The sequence below is a fragment of the Petaurus breviceps genome, unplaced genomic scaffold (assembly GCF_028583685.1).
Source record: "Petaurus breviceps papuanus isolate PSGF00001 unplaced genomic scaffold, PetGlider_PUasm1.0 47, whole genome shotgun sequence".
In the NCBI taxonomy this organism is placed as follows: Eukaryota; Metazoa; Chordata; class Mammalia; order Diprotodontia; family Petauridae; genus Petaurus; species Petaurus breviceps.
Window position 1 is genome coordinate 8992656 of NW_027186349.1, and position 25961 is coordinate 9018616.

Here is a 25961-nt window from a genome sequence, read left to right on the forward strand (position 1 = left end):
TCTCTCTCTCTCTCTCTCTCTCTCTCTCTCTCTCTCTCTCTCTCCCCTCCCCTCCCCCCCATGTAAGTATTTGACACAGCCCATTACTCTCTTCTCTCTAATTTCTGCTCCCTTAACTTTTGTGATGCTCTCTTCTGCTTCTTCTCTTCTCGATCTCAGGCTCCTTTGCTGGGTCATCATTCCTGTACTGTCCTGTTTGTATTCCCCAAATCTCTGTTGTCCTGGGCTGCAGGCTGCAGGCTGTTTCTACGCTCTTGGCATATAATTTCTAAATTTATATGTCCAGCTCTAATAGTTCTCTGGAGCTCCTGTCCTATATCAGCTGCCTTCCTGAACATCTCCCAACCAGGACACCTCAAACTCAACATAAAAAAAACAGAATTCATTATCTTCTTTCCCGACTCTAAACTTGTCCTCTGTTAATGTTGTAGGCACCACCATCTTTTTAGTCACCTCCAAAGCAGGAACTGTTTTTGGCTTGGCTAAATGTTGTTATTGTTCAGCTATTTCAATTGTATCTGATTTGTTGTGACCCAGTTTGGAGTTTTCTTGGCAAAGATACTGGAGTGGTTTGCCCTTCTTCTCCAGCTCATTTTACAGATGAGGAAACTGAGGCAAACGGGGTTAATTGACTTGCCCAGAGTCACACAGCTAGTAAGTTTCTGAGGTCAGATTTGAACTTGATCTTCCTGACTTGAGGCCTGGTGCCCTGTCCACTGCCTCACCTACTTGCCCCAATGCTGTTGACTGATACTTTGTAATTCCTTCTCTTTCACTCCTGTTTAATCGGTTGCCAAGTCTTTTCACATCTTCCTTTCAACATTTCTCACATAAGTTTCAGTCCTAATTTAGACCCTCTTTATTTCTTTCCTGGAATATCGTAATAGCTTCCTAATTGTACTCCCTATTTAATTGAAGCCTTTTTTTTCTAAACTATCTTGCACATAGCTACGCAAAGCTACCATGTTAACTGCCCTCTTGAAGACTCTAAATTGATGCATTTGAATTTTATCCTAGAGTCATTTATGTTATATCCTTCTTTCTTTTGCTTCCCATCATCTGCCTCTATGGAGCCTTGCACAGCTTGAGCCTTAGGGGTAGCACGCTCATTTTCCTCAGCTCTGCTTCTTAGAATTTGAAGCTAATTTTTCTAGGTTCAGTTTAGGTGCCACCTTCTCTACGAACTCTTTCATGATTACATGATGGCTTAGTCCTCTTTCCTTCTCCCTCAAAATAGAATTATGTGTTTTAATGCCATTTCTTCTCAGTAGAATGGGGAAAATTCTTGAGTTTCTCTATAGCCTGATTTCAATACCTAGTAATGTCTCTGGTATTGCAGCCTTATTTTGAATGTCAGCAAAAAAGATTGGGTATGGTAGGCAAGTCTTATTCCCCACCCAAACTTCTTTATTATTTCATCAAATTTGTCCCTGTTGTACGCTTTTACAGTTGTTATAGGAACCTGCTTTCTGAAGTAGTAGTAACAGGAAGAATTGAAGTATAAAAGCCTTGGGCTCAAAGAAAGTGCAAGAACTGACTATATTTAAAAAAAAAAAGGGTGTAGGACCACTGATAAAGTATTTAAACTTTAAGCTAACTATTAAAAAAATAGAACACACAAAAGGGCTAATCTTTTGTGTTATTGTGTTATAAACGTTTTGAACTTTTCCTTGCCCAGAAGCCGTGTAAGAGGCTGGCAAATAGAAAGTAGCACTGATAGTATCATTGCTTGACTTGTAGAGATTTTTGCTTATCGGCACCTCTTCACACCTGGCCAAGAGACCTTTGAATTTAGGAGTGTGTATTTCTGTTGGATCTTGTAATGCTGTGTCAACACTGTTTAAACTTGAATGGCCAGTCGTTAGGGGAGGGATGAGGGTGGAGGAGGAACCACACGGGAGACCAAGACTTTGAACCAAAACACCTAACAGGATATGACCTATCAGGTATCAGAAAATACTGACTGTAATTAGCAGCTTTCTTTTTTACTTTCTAAGGATTATAAGGTTATAGACTGAGACCTGGAGGAATCATTTTTTTAGGAATGATTTTTAGGAATCATTAAAAGACCATTCCCCTCATTTTATAGAAGATGAACTGAAGACTTGAGGTAAGGTAAGGATCCTCTACTTAGCAATGAAATTAGTCAGTGAAACAAGTCAAAATTAACCAACCAATGGTCGACAGATTTAGTTATCTTGGTAATGTTGTTAATGAGTGAGTTGTTTTGTTAAATGGCCCCAAAGCACCAAGAAACATTTGGATGGGGCTAATTGCTGAGCTGTAGTAACTAAGAATGTGGTTTTGTACATGAAATCATTTGTGGAGAAAATTTAAAATGAGTTAGGTCTCCAGCAAGTTGCTTACTTTGGGACCCTTGCATAATTATGATCTATTATTTGGTAATGTCTTCTACCATAGTCCAAGGATGACTTATTGTATTATACTGGTAACCCTGAGATCTTGAAGGATATGCCCTAAGAGTATAAGGTATACATACTATGGTCTACCTGTCAGGTTAGAAAGATTTTGAGTGTGGTCTTGGCAGTCATCTTTGACTTTGCCGTCTTTATCTTTTCTTCCTTCCATCCACCCACTCAATTGCCAAGTCATAGGGTCATAGATTTAGAGCTGTAAGGGACATTTGAGGTCATCTAGACCAACCTCTGTTTTTTTTACAGATGATACTGAGATCCAGAGAGGCCCAAGGTCACAGAAGTAATGACTGGTAGAGATAGAATTTGAAATGGAGTCACTTTACTCTAGATGTGAGGCTCTTTCCACTGGGCCACTGTTGCCTACTCTAGATGGGGGTGGGTTAGAGGGATGGCCTGCCCTGTTCATTGCACAGAGTAAACTCCTAAAGAGAAGACTGGATACAGTTGATATTTTATCTTCCTTTCCTTCAGATTTGGAAGTCTTTTCCCCTTTAGCTTTCCTTGCCATAACTACCCACTTGGCTTCCTATTGTGTGTGAGATATGATAAAAATTCAGCCCTTCACAATCAGGCTGCAACCCACCTTTTCAGCCTTAAAAGCCTCAGATAATGTAAGGACAGAGACAGTAGAGGACTGTTATTTTTTTCTACTTGAGTTTACTCTTTACCTACTGTGCCTTAATAAATTGTTGCTGAATCAAATTCATACACATCTGTGTAGTTCCAGTTAAATTGATAAAGAACCTGTTGTTTTCTGAGCTCTGAAAACTTTCACTTCTAGGAATGGGGATTTTAGTGGATTGCAAGCCCAGTATGTGTCAACAGTGTGATATAGCAACCAGAAAAAAAGCCAACTGGTATGGTTTGGGGTTACCTTAGTTTACTATTTTCTGCCCTTTTCAGACCTCATCTGGAGCATTATGATTATTTTGTTGCATTGCATTACAAGATTGCTAAGCTGCAATGTCCAAAGGAGGGCAACCAGGACAGTCAAAGACCTTGAGTACATGACTTGGGAATCATTGGAAGAAACTGGGCATATTTAGCCTAATGTAAATTGACCTGGGGCAAGGCAAGGAGTTGGGAAACCATATAGCTGTATTAAAATATTTGAAAGTTTATCTTGTGGACAGAATCAGGAGCAATAAGTAAAAGTCCATGAAGGGGCCAATTTAAGCTTAATGTCAGGAAAGAACTTCCTAACAGTTTGAGCTGTGGACTCCCTTCAGGCAGAGGCTAGATGGTCACTTGTTGCATATATCTCACTAGGGATTTCTTTGGTGTATGGATTGGTCTGTAGTTGGCTGCTTAGATCCTTTCCAACTTTCACATTCTGTTATCCTTTCAGAAAAATGGAAGGTCTTTGGGTTTTACTCTTTTGTAAGGGCTTGGTTTATTTCTCTTATGTCTTTGTATCTTCAGTATCTAACACAGTACTTTGAATACAGGAGGTGTCTAATAGATATTTTTTGGATTGGATTGTATTCCCTCCCTCTATCCATGTTTCAGAATCTTTTTTTCCCCCTTTGAAATCTCAGCTTAGAGATTACCTCCTCAGTAAAATCCTATTTATTGTGAATTATCATAGTGTGACAGGAATTTTTGGTTCTTTATGGCAGGTGCCAATGGAAACCAAGTGTAATGTTATGTATCTTTTTAAAATAATTTTTATAGTTGATAGATTTTTTTGAAGTACCTGAAATTTCATTTAAATGTATCTATCTGATCTCTAGTTGAACCCTCTCTCTTTATTTGTACATATAATTTAAAAATAAAAAGGTACATGACATTTATAAAGCAAGATTATATTCTACTAATAATACATACATAGAAGCTGAAGGAGAATAAGGATGCTTTTTTGACAGCAGCTGTTTGTTAATAACTGACCAAAGTTGATAGGCAGCTGCACATGTCTTTTTTATCAATGTAGTATTGTTTTCAGATCAGTTTAGGGATGGTCAGCCCCACTTTGGATTCCGAAAGTATGTGACTGTGAACTAGGATTATGAGTAGTGTGAGCCTAAACTTACTAAAACCTCTTGGGTTTTGCATTAGCTCTTCTTTTACATGTTAACCTTCTATCACAGGAAGCATGCTTTATATCTTAAAACATTGTAGGTCCATGATTGTTGTTGTATTGTGTGGAAAATTAACACCAGCACCATCAAATCATATACTAGAAGAGCACATGAGAATGGATTTTTTTTGTTCATTTAGATCACAATGAGCAAAAATAGTTCATTCCCAGTCAGCAATATAAATCTGTACTATTAAGGGCTTTTCAATAGGGAAAGGAATTACACAATGTTAAACATCATGACTCTTATGCCCAACTTTGGAGCACATTGACTCTGTGTTGTAAAATAATAGGTGGAAGAAACTCCGAAATGAGAAGCACTAGAGTGCAAATTAAAAATGGGAAAGAAACCAGTCCCTTGAGGCACCTTTTTAAGCAGTTAGAATGCATTTATTAAGCACTTACTGTGGACCTGGCTTCAAAAACTTGGCCCAGGATCACTTTAGGCAAATGTTCAAATTCTTATTTAAGAGAAGTAAGCTACAGTGGTGCTTGGTTCAATTTTTTCCCCCTATAGCTATTCTTTTTTATTCTTTTTGTGAAATTGCTTTCCCCTCTTTTTTTTTTAAACAAGATATAGATTTAAGGGTAAATTATTGAGAAGAAATACTTAGAAATGAAGATAATATAAAAAGAAAAGTTACCAACATCTTACCTAGGCTAAAAGTACACTTACTACTCATGGGACTGATTCCATCTACTGTGCTTCTGATTTGGGCTGGTGCATGTTTTCCTTGGGCAGCCTGGTAGCTGCATGCCACCCCCCCAAATCTCTGGTGGGCACACAATATCCATACCAAATTTAATGTGGGCACCCAAGCTCAAGAGATCACTTCCAGCCTCAGCCTTCCCAGGTAGTTGGGATTATAGATGTTTGTCTCCATGCCTAGACTTGAGATCAGGCAAAATCTGTTCTTCCTCCTCTCTCAAAGCCATAGTTGTGTGCTGAGACTAAGTGTAGGATAAAGGTCAGCTTGCTTGAAAAAGAGATTCTATGGGTAATACCTCCATTATTATTATTTTTTAAAGCAATTGGGGTTAAGTAACTTGCTCAAGGTTACACGGCCAGGTGTTTCTGGGTGGGTGCTAAGTGTCTGAGCCCGGGATTTGATCCCCAGGTCATCCCGACACTGGAGCCGGTGCTCTTACTCGCTGTGCTACCTGGCTGCCCCAGTACCTCCATTATTAAATGATCTTTTTTATTAGGGAAAGGTGTGTAGTGATTATCGAATTTGGGGGAATTGTGGTTTGTTTTAAAATTCTTTCCAGGCTTAAAGCTTACTTATATTCATTTTGTTTACAGGGAACCCGAGTCTGGTTGCGAGAAAATGGCCAGCACTTTCCAAGCACTGTAAATTCCTGTGCAGAGGGAGTTGTTGTCTTCAGGACAGATTATGGACAGGTAAGGAGTAGACATATCACTTTGTAAACTAGTGTCTTTTTCTTTTTTTTTTTTGTTTTTTTGGAGGGGCAGTTGGAGTTAAGTGACTTACCCAAGGTCACATGGCTAGTAAGTGTTAAGTGTCTGAGGCTGTATTTGAACTCAGGTCCTCCTGACTCCAGGGCCAGTTCTCTATTCACTGCACCACCTAGCCACCCCCTAATGTCTTTTTCTTACTTTTTTTTTTTTTGTGGTTTTTTAATTTTCCAACTGATCTAGCAGTATCCAGAGAGTAATACAAAGTTTCATGAATATCTTAGATTCATTAAAATCCTTCCAAAATGAATGACACAAAATATGACGGACTTTTAACTACACTGTTATGGTCATCAAACATCAAGAAATAACCTAGAGTATCTACCAGGCATCAGAGTAGTATGATTATATGAAATAATATGATTAGCTAATAAGCTTAGATTGTTAGATACCTGATTGGTTATGAGCAGCTTTCTTCATTTTCCATATTTGGGTTTACTCACTTTGCTTTTTCTCTTGTGCATCTCAAATTTAAGAATAAAACTTTGAATCTGGAAACAAATTTTAGGGTCTTATCAGTGCTGTAATGGCAGTTTTTTGTGCCAGAGGCTTGAAGCTCCAAATATATCAGCAAATCAACTTCTTATTACAAGTTTTCCTGGGACATAAAGCCCTGTGTATGGAGAGATTCAGGACACTGTGATTTATGGGGTAGGGAGGAAGTGAGGGGAAGAAGGAACTGGGAAAGGGTCAAAGTTGGGAAGGACTTTCCTTGAGGTTGCTGTTACCTCCTAGCTTCCTATTTTAACTAACTCTTACTACTAACTTAGAGGCAACCCCCTTCGTATTGGATAGATAGCCAGCTTCGGAGTCAGTCGTAAGCTGTGGGTTCATTTCCTACCTTGGACACAAAATTGCTATAACCCTGCATTAAGTCAGCCAACAAGCATTTCTTACTCATGTGCCTGTACAAAGTGCTAGTAAGTGACTTAATCTCTTAATATCCCAGGCAGCTCTCTTAAACTGTAATTTACAGAAGGAGCACTGATTTATATTAATCAGTAGAAATCATTTCTTCATCAAGAGAAATTCCCTGTACCAGTGAGGTCATGGGTCTGCCTCCCCAAAACAGTGCTAATTAACTGGGCCCTAAAACCCTAGCTCAGGTGCTAGAGTGCAAGTTTTATGTCATCGTCTTTTATGTTCTGGCATCCTGGAGCAAAACGCCAGTGAACCTTCCCTAGTTATGGCCCTGGGTTATATTATTATGTTATAGACTTTAATTTTTCTCCATATTTTTCTTGTTAGGCAGCATTACAATCTTAGAATAGACAGTGAATCTTCTTTTCGTGTTGATGAAATAGAGAATAACAGGGACGTTACATAAAGTAGTTTGTAAGCCTTAAAGCCCTATCTGTGTTAACTATTACTCCTTATCAGTGCTTGATACTTCATTAGATCTGTGATCTCATCAATGGAGACATTACCGCCACAAGTAAATAGGGCAAGAATGTGGAGTTGGGGGGAAGTGTCCATGAAATTTTTTTTTTATCTTTTGATAACTGTATTCCAATATAATTGATTTTATGCAATTAGGTAAATAAATAGAATAAAAATAAATGCATATAATTTATTTTATGCATTTTTTAAAAGCATCATTCTGAATAGACCACAAGTTCCAAAGGCATCCATATGTCACACAAACAAAAAAAAGTCAAGAACCCCTGATTTAGAGATAGTCAAGACTTGGGTTCAGATCCTGCCTCAGATGTTTGCTAGTTCTATGATCCTTACAAGTCATGTAACTTCTTTGGGCCTCAGTTTCCTCATCGATAAAATGAAGGGGGTAGACTTGATGGCTTCTGAAATCTCTTTTCGTTCTCTTTGATCCTATAATAGCATAGAATTCAGACATTAGGCTCAGGTTCCTTCTGCTAGTCTAGGTCTTTTCACCTTTCCTGTCATTTGTAGCCCTTTTCTAATCAGGCTGTTTTATATACATAATGAAATTAAGAATGTGGTCCCCAGATTGGTATAAATGTTTCAAGATCAGATTGCCATAGTTCATATAGACAAATACCTCAATAATCAGAATTTTTACAGAAGGAATGGAGATTTTGGCCATGTTGTTCTCAGCTCCACGTTGTAGTAATCCTTGGGAAATTGGTTCTTTTTTTTTTTTTAAAAAAAGGCCATTGTTTTCAAAATGATATAAACAAGTATTTCTGTCAATAGTAATTTATATTCACGATTTTTCTTATCTTCTCTCTTTAGGTGAAATTCTTGAATGATTTTTCATATATTATTTGGTGGTAATGATTTTTTACTTTTAGATATTGAAAAAGTTGGAATACAAAAATTATATGCCTGAGGTCATACAGGTAGCCACTTGTAGAGCAAGACCCTAGGATATAGCTATCCTGTCAATATAAAACGATATAAAAAGTGAAAAAACAGTACGATCTAGTATATCAGAAAGTGATTAAAATGTCTATACTCTTTGGCTCAGATTTAACTACTGGTCATGTTTAACTAAGGAGGGCAGTTATAAAAATAGGGGACACCCCACCCCCATATGAAATTTTAAAAAAACAGCACAATTTAAATAGCAAAGAATTGGAAATAAAATTGATAACCTATTGTTTGGGGAATGTCTAAATCTTTCTTGGACTTCAAAAGTCCTTCTAAATTTATCCTTCCCCATCTCCCTACCCCCTGCTATGGAAAGCGGTCAGTTGAGAATGTAATGACTCCTGTGGTTTTCTGCAGGCACCAAGTCGGAAGGCTCCATATGGGTGGAATTTTTTTATGTCTCTACTTGGCCTAGTAGCCATCTCAACACTGGCAGAGTCCATCAGGAAGCTGAGCCTTCCCTCCATTCCCCCTGAGGGAATCCTGGCCCTCTTCCCTCATTCTCTTGGTGCCTTTTTTCTAACTTTTCTCTGTGTTGGAACAGGGCACAGGATCTAATATGATTATTTTCGTTTTGATTGAAACTCACTGATTCACACTTGGCAACACTCCTAATTATGGTTGGATTTATGTTGTTAAGGGAGCAGGTAGGGCAGACTAGGGGTGGGGAGGGCAATTGATGTGGTAAGGGATACTTATCCTTGCCTTTGAAATTATATTAACCTTCCAAATCGCCTATATGCAGGCGATTTGGAAGGCTCAATTTCTGAGTTCTTGGGTTCTAGGGCCTGAGCATACAATATATCCATGGTCTCTTTTCTATCTATTAGAAGATTAACTGCCAACTGCAACTGACTTGTCAAACCAGAAGGGGGGGAGTGTTTTTCAGCATCACTGGCTTTTTTCTTAGTCCCAGACAAATGTGTCTCTTCCTTTCTTTCATCCTGACTCATTTCAGTCTAATCCCCTTTCCTTCCATTTTTCTCAATATGACCATATGCCTAGGATTCAGAGGCTGTTCTCACTATGCCTTCTCTGGTCATTTCCATTGGCAACTCAGGCTGGGAACTCCCTCATCCTAACAGGGTGATCTTACAATATACTTCTAAGCAGTCAGTTCAGAACTTCTTGACCTAGTTTGCTGTTGCCTTTAGTGTCCAAGATGGAGGGAACAACTGCACTGCTATTCTAGTGCCTTTTCAGGTGAGGGTTAATGGGAAGACTCAGCACAAAAGACAGGGCATTAGCAGAAAAAATACAGGCAAGGTTAGTCTTGGAACATGGATGCTTAGTCATTAGAATTGTTTTCCCTTCGTTTTAAATTTTTGCTCATGTAATTAATCATTGATAATAATTTATGTGAAATCACAGAGTTGTAAGGCATCTGAGGATGATAAGGTATGTATTGTCATGTACTTTCACCTTAAAAAAAAGAAACATGCTGAGTGTCATCACCATAAGAGAGGCAATATAAAGACAGGACAGAGAGTTGGCATAAAAGACAGAAAGTCCCTCTGTCACATCATGACTGTATGACCAAGGTAATTCATTTAACCTGTGAGAGCTCCAGGTAACACCTGATGACTATATTGCAGAGGAGTAGATCTGCACTAATCATTTGGGAGTTCCTGGCCTATACCAATGAAATCATAAGTCAGGTCCTATCCAGCCCCTATGGAGAGAAGAAGTAATGATTGAGCTTCTTAGTGGAGAATGGTCTTCCATTGATATTAATCATCTACAGTACAGCGGTAGACTCCAGACACAGACATATATAAACAGAAATTTCAAAACACACACAAAAATACCTCATAAGAATACTAGGTGTAAGGAATTACTTAGATTTGTTCTTTTGGATGTATATATGAATATAATACTTTACAAAAAATTCCTTTGTAACGTACTCAGAGAATTTAGCTCAGTGTTTCATTTTTTCTCTTTCATTAAAGAGAACTTTTAGAAAATTTGTCCAAAGGTTCACATACCATAATGGAGTTTAAACTTTTGATTGGCCTAGAATAGCCAACCTAAGACAAATTTACTATATAAGTTCATAAAATAAATGCTTTAATCATGTATTGAAATAGAATTTTACACCAAATAGCTTAGTTGTGAATGAAAGGTAAGCCAGGCAGTATGGATCAAGAGAGTTTAGTTAGATAAAGATAAGTGGGATAAAAATTTTGGTTAGTATACGCTAGCTGTATTTTATGAACTGCAAATCAGACAAAGGATTTTTTTTCCCCTGAGATGCATGCAGTCTGACTCACAATTTTGTGGTATGACATGCAGTTTGTCCCAGTACAGAGAGAGAGAGAGGTAGAAGAAATCTTAGCTGACTTAACTGTGTAGGCCTTGCCCTTGCTTCTCTGGACTCTTCCTAGACTTCCTGACTCTTTAACTTTGACCTTTCTGTTTGCTCTTTCAGACCACATTCTCTTCCCCTAAGGCCTCTTCCTGGGTCTTGTTTACCTACAGGGACATATTGCCATATTTTCATACCATTCTCTCATTTTTCCAGGCCATGTTCATTGGTTCCTACACCACAAGCTTCATTTTGACAGAACTATACTTTAAAAGAAGGACTTTATTGAAGGACTAAAGGTTAATGGTGTAGAATGTCTGATTTGTCCCCTGAGCCATGTAATCTCACTCTGGCACAAAATATTTGGACTTTTTGTGTAACCTCACTTAAAAGTCACACCTATAGCCATTTGTGTTCATTTTTGTTCCTGAAATAACTTAAGAAATTTTTTTAACCCTTTAACCATCTGCTCTCATGTCACTCCCCTGCTCAGAAATTTTCAGGGGCTCCCTACTGGCTGTTAAGATATTTTTGTCTGGCATTCAAGACCCTTCACAGTCTGGCATCACTGCTTTTCCAGCTGCGTCCCTTTTCTGTCCTTTGAGAATTTGACATTCCAGCTCAATTGGACAACTGTTTGCCCCTCAAAAAAGAAAAAAAAAATTGTCCTTTCCAAACATCGGACCCTTGCTCAGCACGTTCCTTAATCCTGGAATGCTCCCCTTTCCCCCTGACTCTCATGCCCTCTACTTCATGAACCCTTCCTTGGTTCTCCCTGTCCTTTTCTCTCACACCTCATTAGCACTTTATTTCACTCATCTTCAAAGCTATTAAAACTTAAAACTGTCTGTGTAAAACACTATCCTATATTTGTATTTGTATTTTATTTTATTTTTTTGTTTTAGTATTTTATTACCTTACTCTAAACTCTAGAGGACAAGGTCTATTGTTACCCTGTCTAAATCCAGTATGGACCCCATCTGTCTCAGTGATCCCTACATAGGAGGCAATTAAGTGTTTATTAGACTTGAATTGAACTCCCTAAAATGAATATTTTCTAACATTTTTCCGTTTCTACTTTCTTTCCCTTGACATTCTGATTTATCATCATGATTTCAAGTATAATGTCTACGTACATGAATAAAAAAATCAATATTTACAGCTCTGACTGCTCTTTTAAGCTCCTAACCTGAATGTCCAACTCTATCTCTACTTGGGTATCTTAGCATCACTTCAGACTCCACATGACCCCAGGAAAGTTTTATGTCATTGTTGTCTTAAAGCTTCTCCTTCTGACTTCTTTATTCTTTCAATGATACTGTTTACTCACTCTCCTGGTTCAGTACATGGAATTTTTTGCTTTTTCCTCTCTTTCACATCTTAGATCCAATTGGTTATCAGATCCTCTTGATTCTTCTTCTTGAATACCTTCTCTGCCACTAATTAATAGTAATCATGATTAGTAGTATTATTTTGGAGTATAAAAGTGACATCAACAATATGAAAGAAAAACTTGAAAAGCATGAATAGAAATAATTCCCTGGTAGATCCAAAGAACATGCAGTAGTAGGCTATTTTGTAGAATTAAGTTAAGTGTTAAAGTAGATATTTTGTTTTTGAAAAATTAATACTCTAATTTCTGGAAAATGCCAAATTTTCAGGCACGATAATTACTTGAGTAATCACTTGTTTTTTTTTTCTAATAAAGTTAATAAAGCCTCTTAGTGTACAAAATGGCTGTTGATTTTTCTAGTTGTCTTGTCTCTACATGCTGTCCTACAGAATTTTTGTTTTTGTTCACTAACAATTTAATTACTAACTTCTACAAATTGCCGGCTCTGCTTTCCCACGCAAGTTTTTTACCTTTCCATTTTCACATCAAGCATAATTAGACACATGATTTTTTTAAAAAGTTAAAAGAAAACCCAAAACAAAACCAAGTTTATTGTCTTTTCAGCTTTTTTTTTTTTTTAACCCTAGGAGAAACTGGTTATTCCACAGAGTAACCAAGTAATGAGACCAGCCCCACAGGAAAATGAGTCCTGTTGCTTTATAGTCACAGTCCACATTATAGGCCCCATGTGCCCCTTTACATTTGGAGTTAATAACCTATTAAGTGATTTTTTAAAATTAGTGTAATTTTCTCATCATGGTGTTTCTCACAATTTCTCCTCACCCATTTTTACTGTCTTTCTTGTTTTTCTTCATTCTTCTTTGCCTCATTGGTGCCTTTTTGTCCTTAAAAAAAAAGTTGATGCTAATATGTTACAACCTTGTGACCTTTTTGTTTTGTCCCCTCCACCACATCTTACATACATGCATGCATATGTGTGTGTTTGTATGTATATTCCTCTCTTGATCATTTTTTCTCTAAAAAGTTTACCTGATCAGCAGATTGTAAAAACATCTAAAACAGAGGGTGTTTCCCCCCTACTTCTAGACAGTAGTAGAAAAAAGGGAGCCAGCCAAGAACTGTGTACTTGAAACATTAAGGTGGAAACAGAAAGGTTATGGCTGTTGAGGGGAAATGACAGAACTCCAGACGTTTTAGCTCAGCAGCAGGTTTTTGGACTAAGAGTTCCTTCTGGAAGGAATCATATTATGTCTGCTGGGTCTTAAGAGCCCGGGGATGCCCATTTCTTTTAGCTGCAACCAGAGCTGCATTCCAGAACCTTACATACAGAGACAGCTGTTCCCTTAACGGCCAGCTGCATGTGAACAGAAATGTTATGTAGCAGAAGGAAGCTGGCTATTAACAATAAGCTTCTCAAACATGCATCAGCCTGAGAAATCAGTGGCAGTCAGCTCAGGCCTCCACAGATTATAAGCAGTTTGGGAGACTTGAGGCTCTGAGGTTGATAATATACACAAGCCCATCTCAAGCTGAAAGGTGACAGGCAGTGAATTTTGGGGTACAGGGAAGGGAAAATGAGATATGATGGGGCAGGGAGGAGAAATCTTAGAAGAGAAGGTAAATAAGCAGGAGAAACATTGGAAGAGAAAAAGCAATGGATTAAAACAAAATTAGCAAGGGAGAGAAGAAAAATGATCTGGAGGTAACATTAATGATAAACTAAAAAGTACACTTCTCACAGGAAGCTGAAATCAACTCAACTAGGAAAAATTTTTTGTGAATATAATTTTCATGTTTATAAGCTTTCATATTTGGACTAAAGTTAGTTTTTTAACATACCATCACCTCCTCAAACTGCTTCTTTGATGGGGGAGGAACTGAAAATATATTCTTTATAACATGTTTATCTGGGAAAAAAAAATTTCAAATTGGATAAAGAATTGAAACTACCAGTAAAGCACCAGCCCTGGAGTCAGGAGGACCCAAGTTTGGTTCCAGCCTCAGACACTTAACACTCACACAAAGAAACTAGCTATGTGACCTTGGTCAAGTTACTTAACCCAAATTGCCCTCCAAAAAAAAAAAAAGCTGTATGGTTTGGGCTTGAAGATGAGGGAAAATTTTTTTTTGTTATCCCTGATTTCTGTTATCTTTAGCAAATATGGCAAATTATCTGCAGTCCTATGGAGAAACTAAAATGTAACTGATAAAAATTTTGGCGTTTTGAAGAATATAGCTAGTTGGGGGTAAGAATCACCTAAAATTTTCAGGGAGGGAGGTTCTGTGGATCTTTTTAATGTGAATCTGAAGGGTTTCTGAAGCCAGAATTAAGAGAAAAAAAATATGTGGGTTTCCAATCTATTTTTTTAAAAAGCTTTCTTTATATGTAATATATGATATATAAAAATGAATATTATATTTTATCCTATTTTAAAACTCTTGGTAAACTTCCCTAGCATGACTTTAGTCTGACTGGTGTACCAGCTTTTAAGCAAGTCCCTAGTCCTCAGTTTCTTTTTCTTTTTTTCTGCACATTGTTGAATCTCGATGTATATGCCTGTGATCATGATGTATTCAAAACCGCTCAAGTCCCTCCCTACATCCTCCCAGGAAATTCTGCACTCAACTAAATTTTTCTTGAATCTGGGGACTAATGTAAGTTTCTACTTGAATTTCAGGTGCTTACGGCTATACTGCTTAGTAAAGAAGGCAGATCTCATAATCTGACTCTTGAAAGTCCTCACTTAGGGTAATAAACTGAGCAGTGGATGATCCCAAGTGACAGATAATCCCCAGATTATTTACATTTTGCTTTGGAATGGGTTTTTTTTCTGCTTGTATTTCAGTGTGAATATTTCTTTTTCTGAGAATTAACTGGGGAAAAAAAAGAAAGCAGTTAACATTGTGAAAGACCCCAGTCTGAAAGTACTGGGGAAACTGTCCATTTTCCTTCTGTTCCTATTTTATTTTATTTTTATTTTATATATTTTTATTATTTTATTGTATATTATGATATTATATGTCATATATGACAATATAAAAAAATAAATATTATATTTATTTTTTCCTATTTTAAAACTCTTGGTAAACTTCCCTAACATGACTTTAGTTTGACTGGTGTACCAGTCTTTTAAGTGTCCCTATTTAATTTTTGAGTATTTCCTTGCAGGGTTGAAAGCTATATAAAAAGTAAGAATGAATACAAAACAATTAATGTCAGTGACTATCTTAAGATTTCCTGTGATAGACAACCTGAACAAGGAGAATAGAACTGTTGCTTTTTGTATATGTTGGCTAAGTGGGTTTATCTTCTCTTTAACTACTTCTGGCTCATTTTTCCTTACTCATTCTCATCCTAAATTCTAAGGCAATCTAGGGGCATTTTACTTTTGTTTTTAAGTTAATTACTAAATTTTCTTCACGTCTTATTTAGTCATATCTGAACTCGACCCTTTATTATATTTGTTTAATTGGAGAAACCTCTTTGCCCTTAAGCTTTTGCTTATCTTTCTCTATAGGTATAAAAACCCTTAGGATTAAATAAACATTAAAGTTGCTGACTATACTACTGTTTATTAACAGTATAGCCAACAGTAAAATGACAAATAATTATTTAAAATATATCAACTATGAGAGATTACAGCAAAAATCACCTTTAAAAAATTATTACTCTATAGCTACTGATTTCTCAGTTCTAGAAACACAGCCCCACCATTCAGTTCTCTCACAGTCTCAGTTAAAATCTCAAGAATTCTCTGTGTTTCTTTTCAAGGGAAGGCTTAAACTCAGTTCTCTCAGTTAATAAGTTCTCTTAGCTTTTTTTTTCCTCTTTTGCCTTCCTAGTTAACAGCCCCTCCAGAAACAATAAGTCTCACAGCCATCACAGATCCTTCACAGCCTCTTCAGAAGATGACAGTTAAACTATTACTCCAAGATTCTGTTGGCACTTTAACCAAATCTACAGTCTCTGTAGTAAGAGGAGATTTAAGTTGTATTATGTGTGTGTTCATTCAGCAAGTGATATTGAATAGTTTTGTAGTCTTACAACCTAAGGATGAAAAGTAACATTTTTTATTTAATTTTTCCAAGTAATAATACAGATAACAGGTGTTTACAATTAGACATAACCAACCATTGTTGAAAACATAAACATATTTACAAATCTAAATTCTTCTGCATGGAAATGCTCATTTGCTTTAGTTTGGTGGAATTTAGTTAAGTGACTCTGGGTACACATTTGTAATTACTGCTGAACAGAAGTTACATGACTGCTGTATGTTCGGTATAGAAGCTGTACAATTTTTTAAATTTTTTTTGCTTTTTGGAGAGGGGAAGGCAGGGCATTTGGGGTTAAGTGACTTGCCCAATTGGGGTCACAGTTGTGTGTTAAGTGTCTGAGGTCAAATTTGAACTCAGATCTTCCTATCTCCAGAGCCAGTGCTAGTGCTCTATTCACTGTACCACCTAGGCACCCCCTGCTCTCCAATTTTCAAATGAAGAAATAAGAACTTTCTGCTCATGTCAGAGTTGCATACCACATATGGTACTTGAGCATGAGCCTGGCCATTACAGCTTTAATCCTGCCATACCCTTTGAATTCAAGATTAAGTTAAAATAAATATAATACTGGGTGTGTACTGGACTTTTATCCAAAGGATAAAAAGTTTTTTATTATGGCATTCCAGAAACATAAATTATATTTAAAATCATGTGATATTAGCATGTAATCAATTAATAAACATTTATTAGGTGGCTGCTATGTACCAGGCCACTAGTTGATAGAATGTTGAGCCTGGTATCAGGAAGATTTGAGTCCAGATATGGCCTTAGATAACTTAATAGTGTGTGATTTGGGGCAAGTCTGTTTGCCTAGGAGACAGCTAGGTGGTTAAGTGGATAGTGTGCTGGACCTAGCTAGAGTCAGGAAGACCAGAGTTTAAATCCAGGCTCAACTAGCTGTGTAACACTAGACAAGTCACTTAACCTCTATTTGCCTTAATCCACTGGAGAAGGAAGTGTCAGACCGTTCCAGTATGTTTGACAAGACAAACCCATGGACAGTAGCGTCCAGCAGACACGACATGGACACGGCTGAACAGCAGATGTACCAGGCACTATTACACTGGCAAAAAACCTTGCCCTCAAGGAACTTAAATTTTTGGGTGAGACATGTACATAAAATATATACTAAATATATGCAAAGTTAGTATATGTAATTTTGGGAGTGAGGACACTAGGAGCAGGGATCTTTTAGAAGGTAGTTTTTAAGCTGAGTGTTAAAGGAAGCATGGAATTCCTTGGTCACACTTAGGAATATAAAATCTTTTAATTCTTTTCATCATTTTCTCAACCAGTCTGAAATTTAAGCAAGAACAGTATAAATTGTGCCTGTGTTTATTTGTTGAATCAATGTTTATGACTTGTAATGTCACAAATTAGGCTTAGGGTTTAGAACAGTTTCTTAATCAAGAGTCCATGAAATTTTTTTTAAAAATTTAAATAAAATTTATTTCCCATATTATTTCTATGTATTTTATTTTTAATGCATCTTTAAAACTTTTTTTCTGAGGAAGGATCCATTTGCTTTCCACATTGCCAGAGGGGTCCATGACACAGAAAAGATTAAGAACTGATTTAACACCTGAAGATCTTGTTCCCTGATTCTTCCATAATCAGGCTTTATCAGAACTTGGGGGCATCTCTATCTTTCACAGGCTACAGACTTGCCCCTTGCCAGACCATGACAATTTAGACATATCAACAAAAAAAGTTTCAGCCCTGGAATCAGAAGTCACATTCCTTTTTGCTAGTATTGTCCTTATTAACCTGTTTATTCCCTCTCTGTCTTTGTTGGCCTTCCTTTACTTGGAGTAATTCCCTGGAATTTTGCTACTGATTTCATTCTTTCTATACTAATTGAACCCTTGGTCTCTACCTGTTACTTGTCTAGACCTGCAGTTTCTACCAGATTCCTGTTATATAACCAGATTTAAAGTTTTGGTCATGCCTGTTCCTCCTTTGGCTTAAGTCACAGCAGAATTGACTTATATTCCATGTAAAAGCGAATGTTAATGCCTAAAGGGGTATATTTTTTATATTTTGCTTTATTTTAATATTGAACATTAGCCTGCCCCTAAAGTTGTGTAATTAGTGTTGAATGTAAGTCTGTTACACATTACACTTACAATAATATACTATAGATTAATTAACAGGAGTTAATGCCTACAGTAAGGAAAAAATATGAGAACTTGTGAATATTTGATTTGTAGGTTTATTGTGGTGGATAATCATTTATTAAGTTTTGAGGTTTGTATCTTTTGTTTTCATTACTATTATCATCATGTTAATATACTGATTTGAGCCTATAGCCTTAATGAGAAATACATGAAATTCAAGCATGTTTGTGGACAGTAATAAAAACAAAATTTTTAAAAGTTTTTTTTTAAGAGTATATACTGTTATTTACAAACTTCATTAAAACTTTATTGTGGTGTTTCATCCAGTGGTAGTATAGTAGTTAGTTCTTGAACTCCACCTTCAATTATATATACACTGCGGCAGGTTTTGTTTGAGAACTAGCCAGCTAAATTCAAGTCTTCTCAACAGAAGTCTGACCCACCATGTGATTCACTTTGGAGGCCACAGAAACTCATCCGAATAAGGCCATGAAAGGTTCTAAACTGAGTGAGCAAAAGATGTATCCTCACTGATGAGATGCTGTCTATCTTATAGCACCATTTATTAAGGAGTACTAAAGACAATGAAAACAGGAAGTTTGCTTCAACAACGACTTGGACTTAACAATATAAATCTAAATTGGATCTTATGGCAAATTGTCTCTTATGTTCAAATTTTAAATAACATTGATTTTTAAATGTATATTTTAAAGCAACTGTTTGCTCCAAAATTGTGTCTTTAAGACCAAATATCACCAAGCCATGTAGTTTTTATGGATGTGTTTCTTTGTTCCCTCTAAAGACCATTTTCCTTCTAAATACTGAATAAAAGAATCCTAGGAGATCCAGAAGGTGACTTTGAAAGTAATAAAATCAACCTCCTTATTTTACAGATGAAGAAAAGAGACCAAGAAAAGTTAAATGACTTGACCAAGGTCTTATAACCAGTGGTAGAGCTGTGATTAAAAATACAAATCCCGAGTCTTAGTATATTTATTTCTTCAATAATTTCTGCTACAATATATTGAAAAATTTGGTGAAAAGTACACCGAAAGGTGTAGACAGAAAATAAGTAATTATTATGGACTTCATTAGTATCAACAACACAGAAATTATATGTGTAATTACCTATTTCACTTAAGAGTTTTAAAAATAAGTTCTAAATGGAAGCATCTGATACATAATGTCAGTAATGTGTTTTCAAAACACAGATGGTAAATATCACAGGTAAGACTCTTGTCAGTCAAAGGTAATTTCTTTGAATTTGCTATCACAAAGAAATCATTCACTGTATAATATTGTCAGCAAAGAGAAAATAGCATGCTATCTTTGACTTGTGTTAACTGGAACCTGTAAGTGGTTTTGTCTGTAACAAAGGTACTTTTCTTATGTTAGTTTAACTTAATACAGATCTGTTGGGGCATTTGGGCACTGTGAGAACAGAAAAGCAACATGTGTTTTATGTTAATTACAACAAAAGTTCTGTACCTTGTCTAGAGGGAGTTAACACCTACACCAACCAACCACTTTCTGTTCTGGGAAAATGGTTTTCAATTGTGAATTCCTTCAGAGGTTTAAATTCTTATAAACTTATAGAATGTTCTTGTTTTATTTCCTGGAGTTACTGTGTAATATGACCCATGACAAAATACAACTACCTAAATTTGAAAAGCACTTATAAATTGTTGATTCATCTAGTTTCCTTATGAAGTCCATCAATGTTTTCCTCATTTTATAAATGAGGAACTGAAGCATACAAGGAGTTATCCTAGGGCACAACAGTAAACTGTTGACAGACCCACTGTTAGAATTGCAAATTCCTGATACTTATGCTGAGTAAGCTGGTCTAGACTATTTTCCATGATATAACACACAGGCAGTAACATGAGAAAACAATGTAAAATTGAATACAGGCTAGTGGTTAGATCATTGGACCAGAAGCTGAACCACCGTATGGCATTTGGGCAACCTAGAAGAGATCTAAAAAAAATGCATCTCTGAATTTGAATATAGCATCCCCAATGGTTATTATCTACAAAGGATTTTGAGCATTCTTTATAATATGCAACCTATCACACAATAAATACTCCCATGCCATAGAAAATACAATTTTCTGGCATGTGCCATTATAAAAAGCATTATTTTAAAGCGATCTTTGTGACTCCCCTCTTCTCCTCCCCCCCCACCCACATGTATTAGCTGCCCACCCTTTTCTTGTCTCTAGTTGGAAATCAGAATTTGAGAATTTTCTTTGTACATCCTGCAAACATAATGTACTAACTCAGTCTATAAAATTAGGACTGAGAGTGTAGATTTAGAACTGGGAGGGAATTTAGAGGTCATCTATCCAAGTGATATGAAGTAACACACAGTAAGTGACAAAGTCAGGGCTTGAATCCAGGTCCTCTGACATGCTAATCAAACTTTGAGGAGTTGATATACATACCTAAACGTCTTAGCATTTTTATTTCCCTAGATGCCTGTAAAGATTAGATGTATTGCTTAAGAATGTAAAATATTCCACAAAATGGTGATTATTTTTTACTTCTAAGAATTTTGGTCATATGACTTTTTTTTTTCCAAAATAAAACCTCAGAGGAAAAAATATTTAGGGGAAAAAGATCAAGATTAGATCAAGACAATCTAAAATTAGTCAATAATACACATAACATCTTCCACACAAAATATACCATCATTTCAGTTGCAAAAATATAAAATTGGAACCAGACTTTAAATGAGCATATTTGGGCTATGTGAACATAGTTTACATAATAATTTTTCAGGAGTTCCTGTATATTTAGATTTTTTTCACAAGAGGGTGGTGGACTGCTAACTCTATAGAGGTCAGCAAGTATTTCACTCTTGGAATGATCTTCTGTTCTGAAATATATCCATCTTTGTCAGAAGTCAAAGTTCACCAAGCATCTGCTTATATCCTTGCAAACAGAACTAATGACAGATGTTAACTGGGTTATGTGGAGAGATGGACACTTGTGAGACAATAGGACACCATACGCCGGCCGCAGTTTTCAAGAAACTTTTGTAGCCTAGAAAAAGAGAACAGAGTTCCAGAGACTGGCCAGCGTGCCTCTGGTCTGACAGAATTTGCTCTTTGCAATCCCATTTCCTTTCATGACATAGTGATAGGTGGGGAAGGTTGATTGGTGGAGAGTTTTAATTTGCATAAGGCTTTTTGGCTTAGCTCCTAAAATTTTGGCTTGCTTATCATTAAAATGGGTAAATTTTGTCTGAAGTAAGCATGTTGTCACTGATGAGAGGACAATTGTGAGCATCACAATTTATCATAGAGTATATGGAGTTATATCTTGTGCATATGATATATAACAGGTACATAGTTTCAGTTGCATTACATTATGCAAAGTGACATATAGTTATTTCAGGGATCCATAATTTCATACAGTGTATATATCCTCTAACTGATGGAGATCCCCACTTCTACACATGTGTCATTCTTAGTTTTTATTAGTTGTTGAGGCCAAAAATTAATCCCCTGCTGACCAAACTGATGAGTTTCTTCTAATTTATCTAGACTGATCCTTAGAAGATAGGCCTACCAGCAGATGCCTAATTTGAACTTTGAAAACTTTCCTTTTTGGCATTGGAACAGCCAGAAATGGTTATATTTTATTGATATAGTCTTTGAGAGCCCAAGGTTACCTTTAAGTTATGGTATGGCATCAGAGTAGTACTTTAGTGCAAAAGATTTTCTATAACAGGAAAAAAAAAATAACATCTTACTTCCCTGATGAGGTTAATACTTAGAATTCTCTCTCATTAGGCCATTTTTACCATTGACTTTAATGAAAATGTTTTTTAAAATTGTACTTTTAAAAAGTTTTCATGTATTATTTTACCCAGTGGAGCAAAGAAGTAATGTCCAAAAACGTATAAAATTAAGAAAAATAACTTAGAACAGTAACCTCTAAAGGAAAAAAAATGAGAAATATGAAGGGTGGGTTAGATGTGATTGACTATATAAATTATGTGGGATTCATGCATGGATCATATACGTTTACTATTGGCTTAGGTACCCCTTTCTTTTATTTCAAAAAGTTCACTCCTTTCTATTTTCCTAATACAGACATAGAATCTACTATGGAGGCTACAGTCTTTGCACTTGAATAAAAGAGTTGGGAGGGGCGCCACAGTTAAAAGGAAGTTAGGGACTTGAAGGTGAAGAAACCAAGCATCTATTCTTGGATTAAGTAAATGTTACCTGTAACTGTAAAGAATACAGTGAATGATGTAACAAAGGAAAAATGATCTTAGCAAGTTTGTTATAATTCATTTTCTTCTAAAATACATTTATATGCAGATATACAGAAATATGTGGAAAGAGGAATGTTGCCTTTGGTTTTGATTATAAGCTGTTTTGCATGGTTTTGGTTAGTTAAGACACATCACTCACTCTGGATTCTTAACTTCTCTTCCTCTCCTAACCATTTTGAATAAAGTTATAAAATTAGGTAATATCACCATAAATAGATAAGGTCATGTAATGAGCTTTCCTTTTTTTTTCCCCCATGCCTACTCATGTTGATGACCAAATCTGTTCGTATACATTTCAACCACGTTGCTTTATTTTCTTGTAAAAAAATTTTCTGAAGCTGTTAGGGAGCAAGGCCTCTTTGACTCAGGTCATATCTGTATGAGAATGAAATTGCTCAATAAAATTACAGTGCTGTTGTGAGTTGAAAACATTTGTCTTATTACTCTGGTGCTATGGAACAGAGTCAGTTAATTCTCTGTGGAATATCAGTTTAGCCCAGTTAATTTTTAGTTGCTTAAAAGAATTCCCCTTTGTCTTATAGAAATTCCTGGTTTAAAATTGCCACTAAGATCAGACTTGACTATATAAATACTGAAGATGTAGGTCTTCTCAGCCACTCTCCATAAAGAAAATCTAAACCATCTGTGCTTTTTGTGCTTTGATTATGCTTGGACTGAAGAGGGAGCAAAATGGCTTTTGTTTTTAGGTTAATGCAGATGAACACAGACTGCCATTTTAATTTCTTTTGTATGGGTTGGATTTTTTTTCTTCAGTTTTCTTTGAAAATGTTGAAAAGATTTCAGACCAAGTTATGAAAGAAAAAGAAATGTTTTAATGACCAAATTTACTAGCTCCAACATTTTGCAAGCAAGTATTCTTTGAACTAAATAGATTTATTTCACTTAAATGGCATCTAAATTTGTTGTTAAGCAGTTTCATGGGGTGTTGAGACTTTGTCTAAATTACAGAGGGTTTTAAAAAAAATTTGTGTCTAAAAAAGAAAAATATTAGATTTAATCGTATTCAGTAGCATGCTTATATTTTGTAGGCTAATATACTTTTTTTCCTCCAAAGTACAGAATCCAGCAGAATCCTAATTCTATCACCATCATTCCATCTAAATCATCCTTTCCTCCTTTCCCTAGGATGTTCTACCCTCCTACTTTCCTCTGTCTTCTCTATTTCTCACTTGTTTGTTGTAGGTTGTTGTTGATAAGGAGGTTTTTGCTTATTTAGAAATATCGACCTTGAAAATTGTTTATAAGCAGTCTTTAATTATTTCTCCATCATCTGTGGACAAATCATTACATGAAAATATTTGCTTTGTCTGTCTTAGGGAGTATTAAAACTGTCATCAAATAGTTTTTATTCCCACAGTTAACAGACCAAGAGATTTATTAAGTGCTTACCATGTTCCAGACACATATACTAAGTGTGAAGGCATATGTGTATATGGGTATGTGCAAAAGAAAGCACAATCCCTACCTTCAAAGAGCTTATATTCTAATTGGGGAGACAACACAGAAGGGAGCTGAAAAAGAGTGGAGGAGAAGGACACCTGTACTGGGGCATGGTATTAAAATCCAGCAAGTGAGAAACAGAACCAAGAAGGAAATGAAGGATGGTTGACATGATGGATAGATGTTCCAGGGTAAAGAGTCCCCCAGGTGTGGATAGATGTTCAGAGTGAGATAGTAGATGAGACATAATGACAAAGTCTGGAAAGTCAAAAGCAGACCCAGGGAGGGGAAAGTATCACAAGTTACTTTTCTACTAGAAAAAAGATGATGAAAATATTTCCAAAAATATGTTGCATCGGTAACTATAACTTCTTGAAATTACATTGTACTTACTCATTTGTGTATGTGTTATTTTCTTTCCAATCAAATGTAAGTTCCTTGAAGGCAGATGCCTTTTCACTTTCTTGTTATACCTAGCTCTTAAGGTCTCATCCAGAACATAATGGTTGATTAATAAAAGTTTCTTGAATTGATTATAGCACGATTTTGCTGCCTTTTTTTTTAATTTTTGGAAAAAGTTCTTACAAGAAGTAAAAGATGCTGTTATTTAATTTAATTTAATTCATTAAAAAAAATTATTTAACACCTGTGTGAAGACTAGCTGCTCGGAGAAGTAAAAGCCCACAGATATGGCCCCTGCCCTTAGTAGGGTGGTATATATATAATACAAAGTAATAAATGATAAATTCATTAGAGGGGCTTAAAAAAAGTACTATGTGAGATATAAGGGGAGAAGGTGATCCTGGGGAGACCAGTTGGTTACCGACCACTATATAAACTGTGGTCAGATGCTAGTTTATAACCATCCAAAGAAATATTACCATGAGCAAATAGATTTTTAAAATGAACTGAGTGCTAAATAAAAACATAAGCACAGCATGATCTAAGCCCTTAGCAGTGACATAATATTGTTGGGAGAAAAACAGTTGGGGGACCTGGATTTGAATCCTACTCCTGTAATTGAATTCATTTTCTATTTTGAGGAAGACTTTTAATGCCCCCTGGAACTTAGTTTCAATATTGATAAAATGTGGGAATTAGATGAGATAATCTCCAAATTTTCTTCCATGTCTAAGAGCCAACGTAACTATTAAAACTTTTTCTTGGGCCCTTTTTTTTTCTACATATCTATTTTCTTCCTTGATGATTTTATCGGCTCCCACAGATTCAGTGATAGTCTCTAGGCAGAAGCTTCTCAAATCTATATGTTCATCTCCAAGCTCTCCTGAAATTCAGTCCTGCATCTCAGCTCCCTTTTATTTATCTCCACCAGTATATCCCACAGGCATCTTTGAACTTACTATGTTTGACATTTTAATTCATATTCTTCTCCCCTCCCCTTCATCCCCAGTCCATCTTTCTTTTGAAAGCATCACTGTATGGGTTGGAGCAGATGGCTTCTGCGGTAATGTTCCCTTACAACTCCAAAATTTTGTGATTCTGTGATACGTATGTTTTCACCTTTGTTCATATCTATTATGCTTTTAGCAAGGTGCCCACAGAAAGCATTTAGCAAATGCTTGTTGATTGTTGTTGGACGGAGAGACCTCATCACACATATTACCAGATCCCTGTGTCTATACACATTCTTTTTTTTTGTTTTGTTTTCAGTTCCAAATTCTTTACTTCCAGCCCCTCCCTCACCCATTTTGAAGATTAGAAATATGATAACTATTATACGCACGAAGTCATTGAAAACATGTTTTCACATTAGCTGTGTTTCCCTGCCTCCTCCTCCCCTCAGAAAACCCCAAGAATAAATAAAAAAAATAACTATACTTCAATCAGCACTCTGAGTTCATCGGTCCTCTATTTGGTGGTAAGATAGCATTTTACATCATGAGTCATGAGTTCTTTGGAGTTGTGGATCCTTGTAGTGATCAGAGTTACCAAGTCTTTCACAGTTGATTATTTTTACAGTATTGCTGTTAATATGTGCATAAGTCTTGCCAGGTTTTTCTGAAACCAACC

The 25961-nt window shown here is 36.2% G+C and overlaps 1 protein-coding gene across 1 annotated transcript in view; it reads left to right on the plus strand.

The window, feature by feature from the left end:
* The window catches only part of MYO10 (myosin X), a 266909-nt gene that overhangs the window by 70026 nt on the left and 170922 nt on the right, over positions 1-25961 (plus strand). The window contains exon 2 of the mRNA XM_069101406.1: positions 5819-5917. Within this exon, the coding sequence (XP_068957507.1) occupies positions 5819-5917 (99 nt within the window). The remainder of the gene's footprint in view (positions 1-5818; positions 5918-25961) is intronic.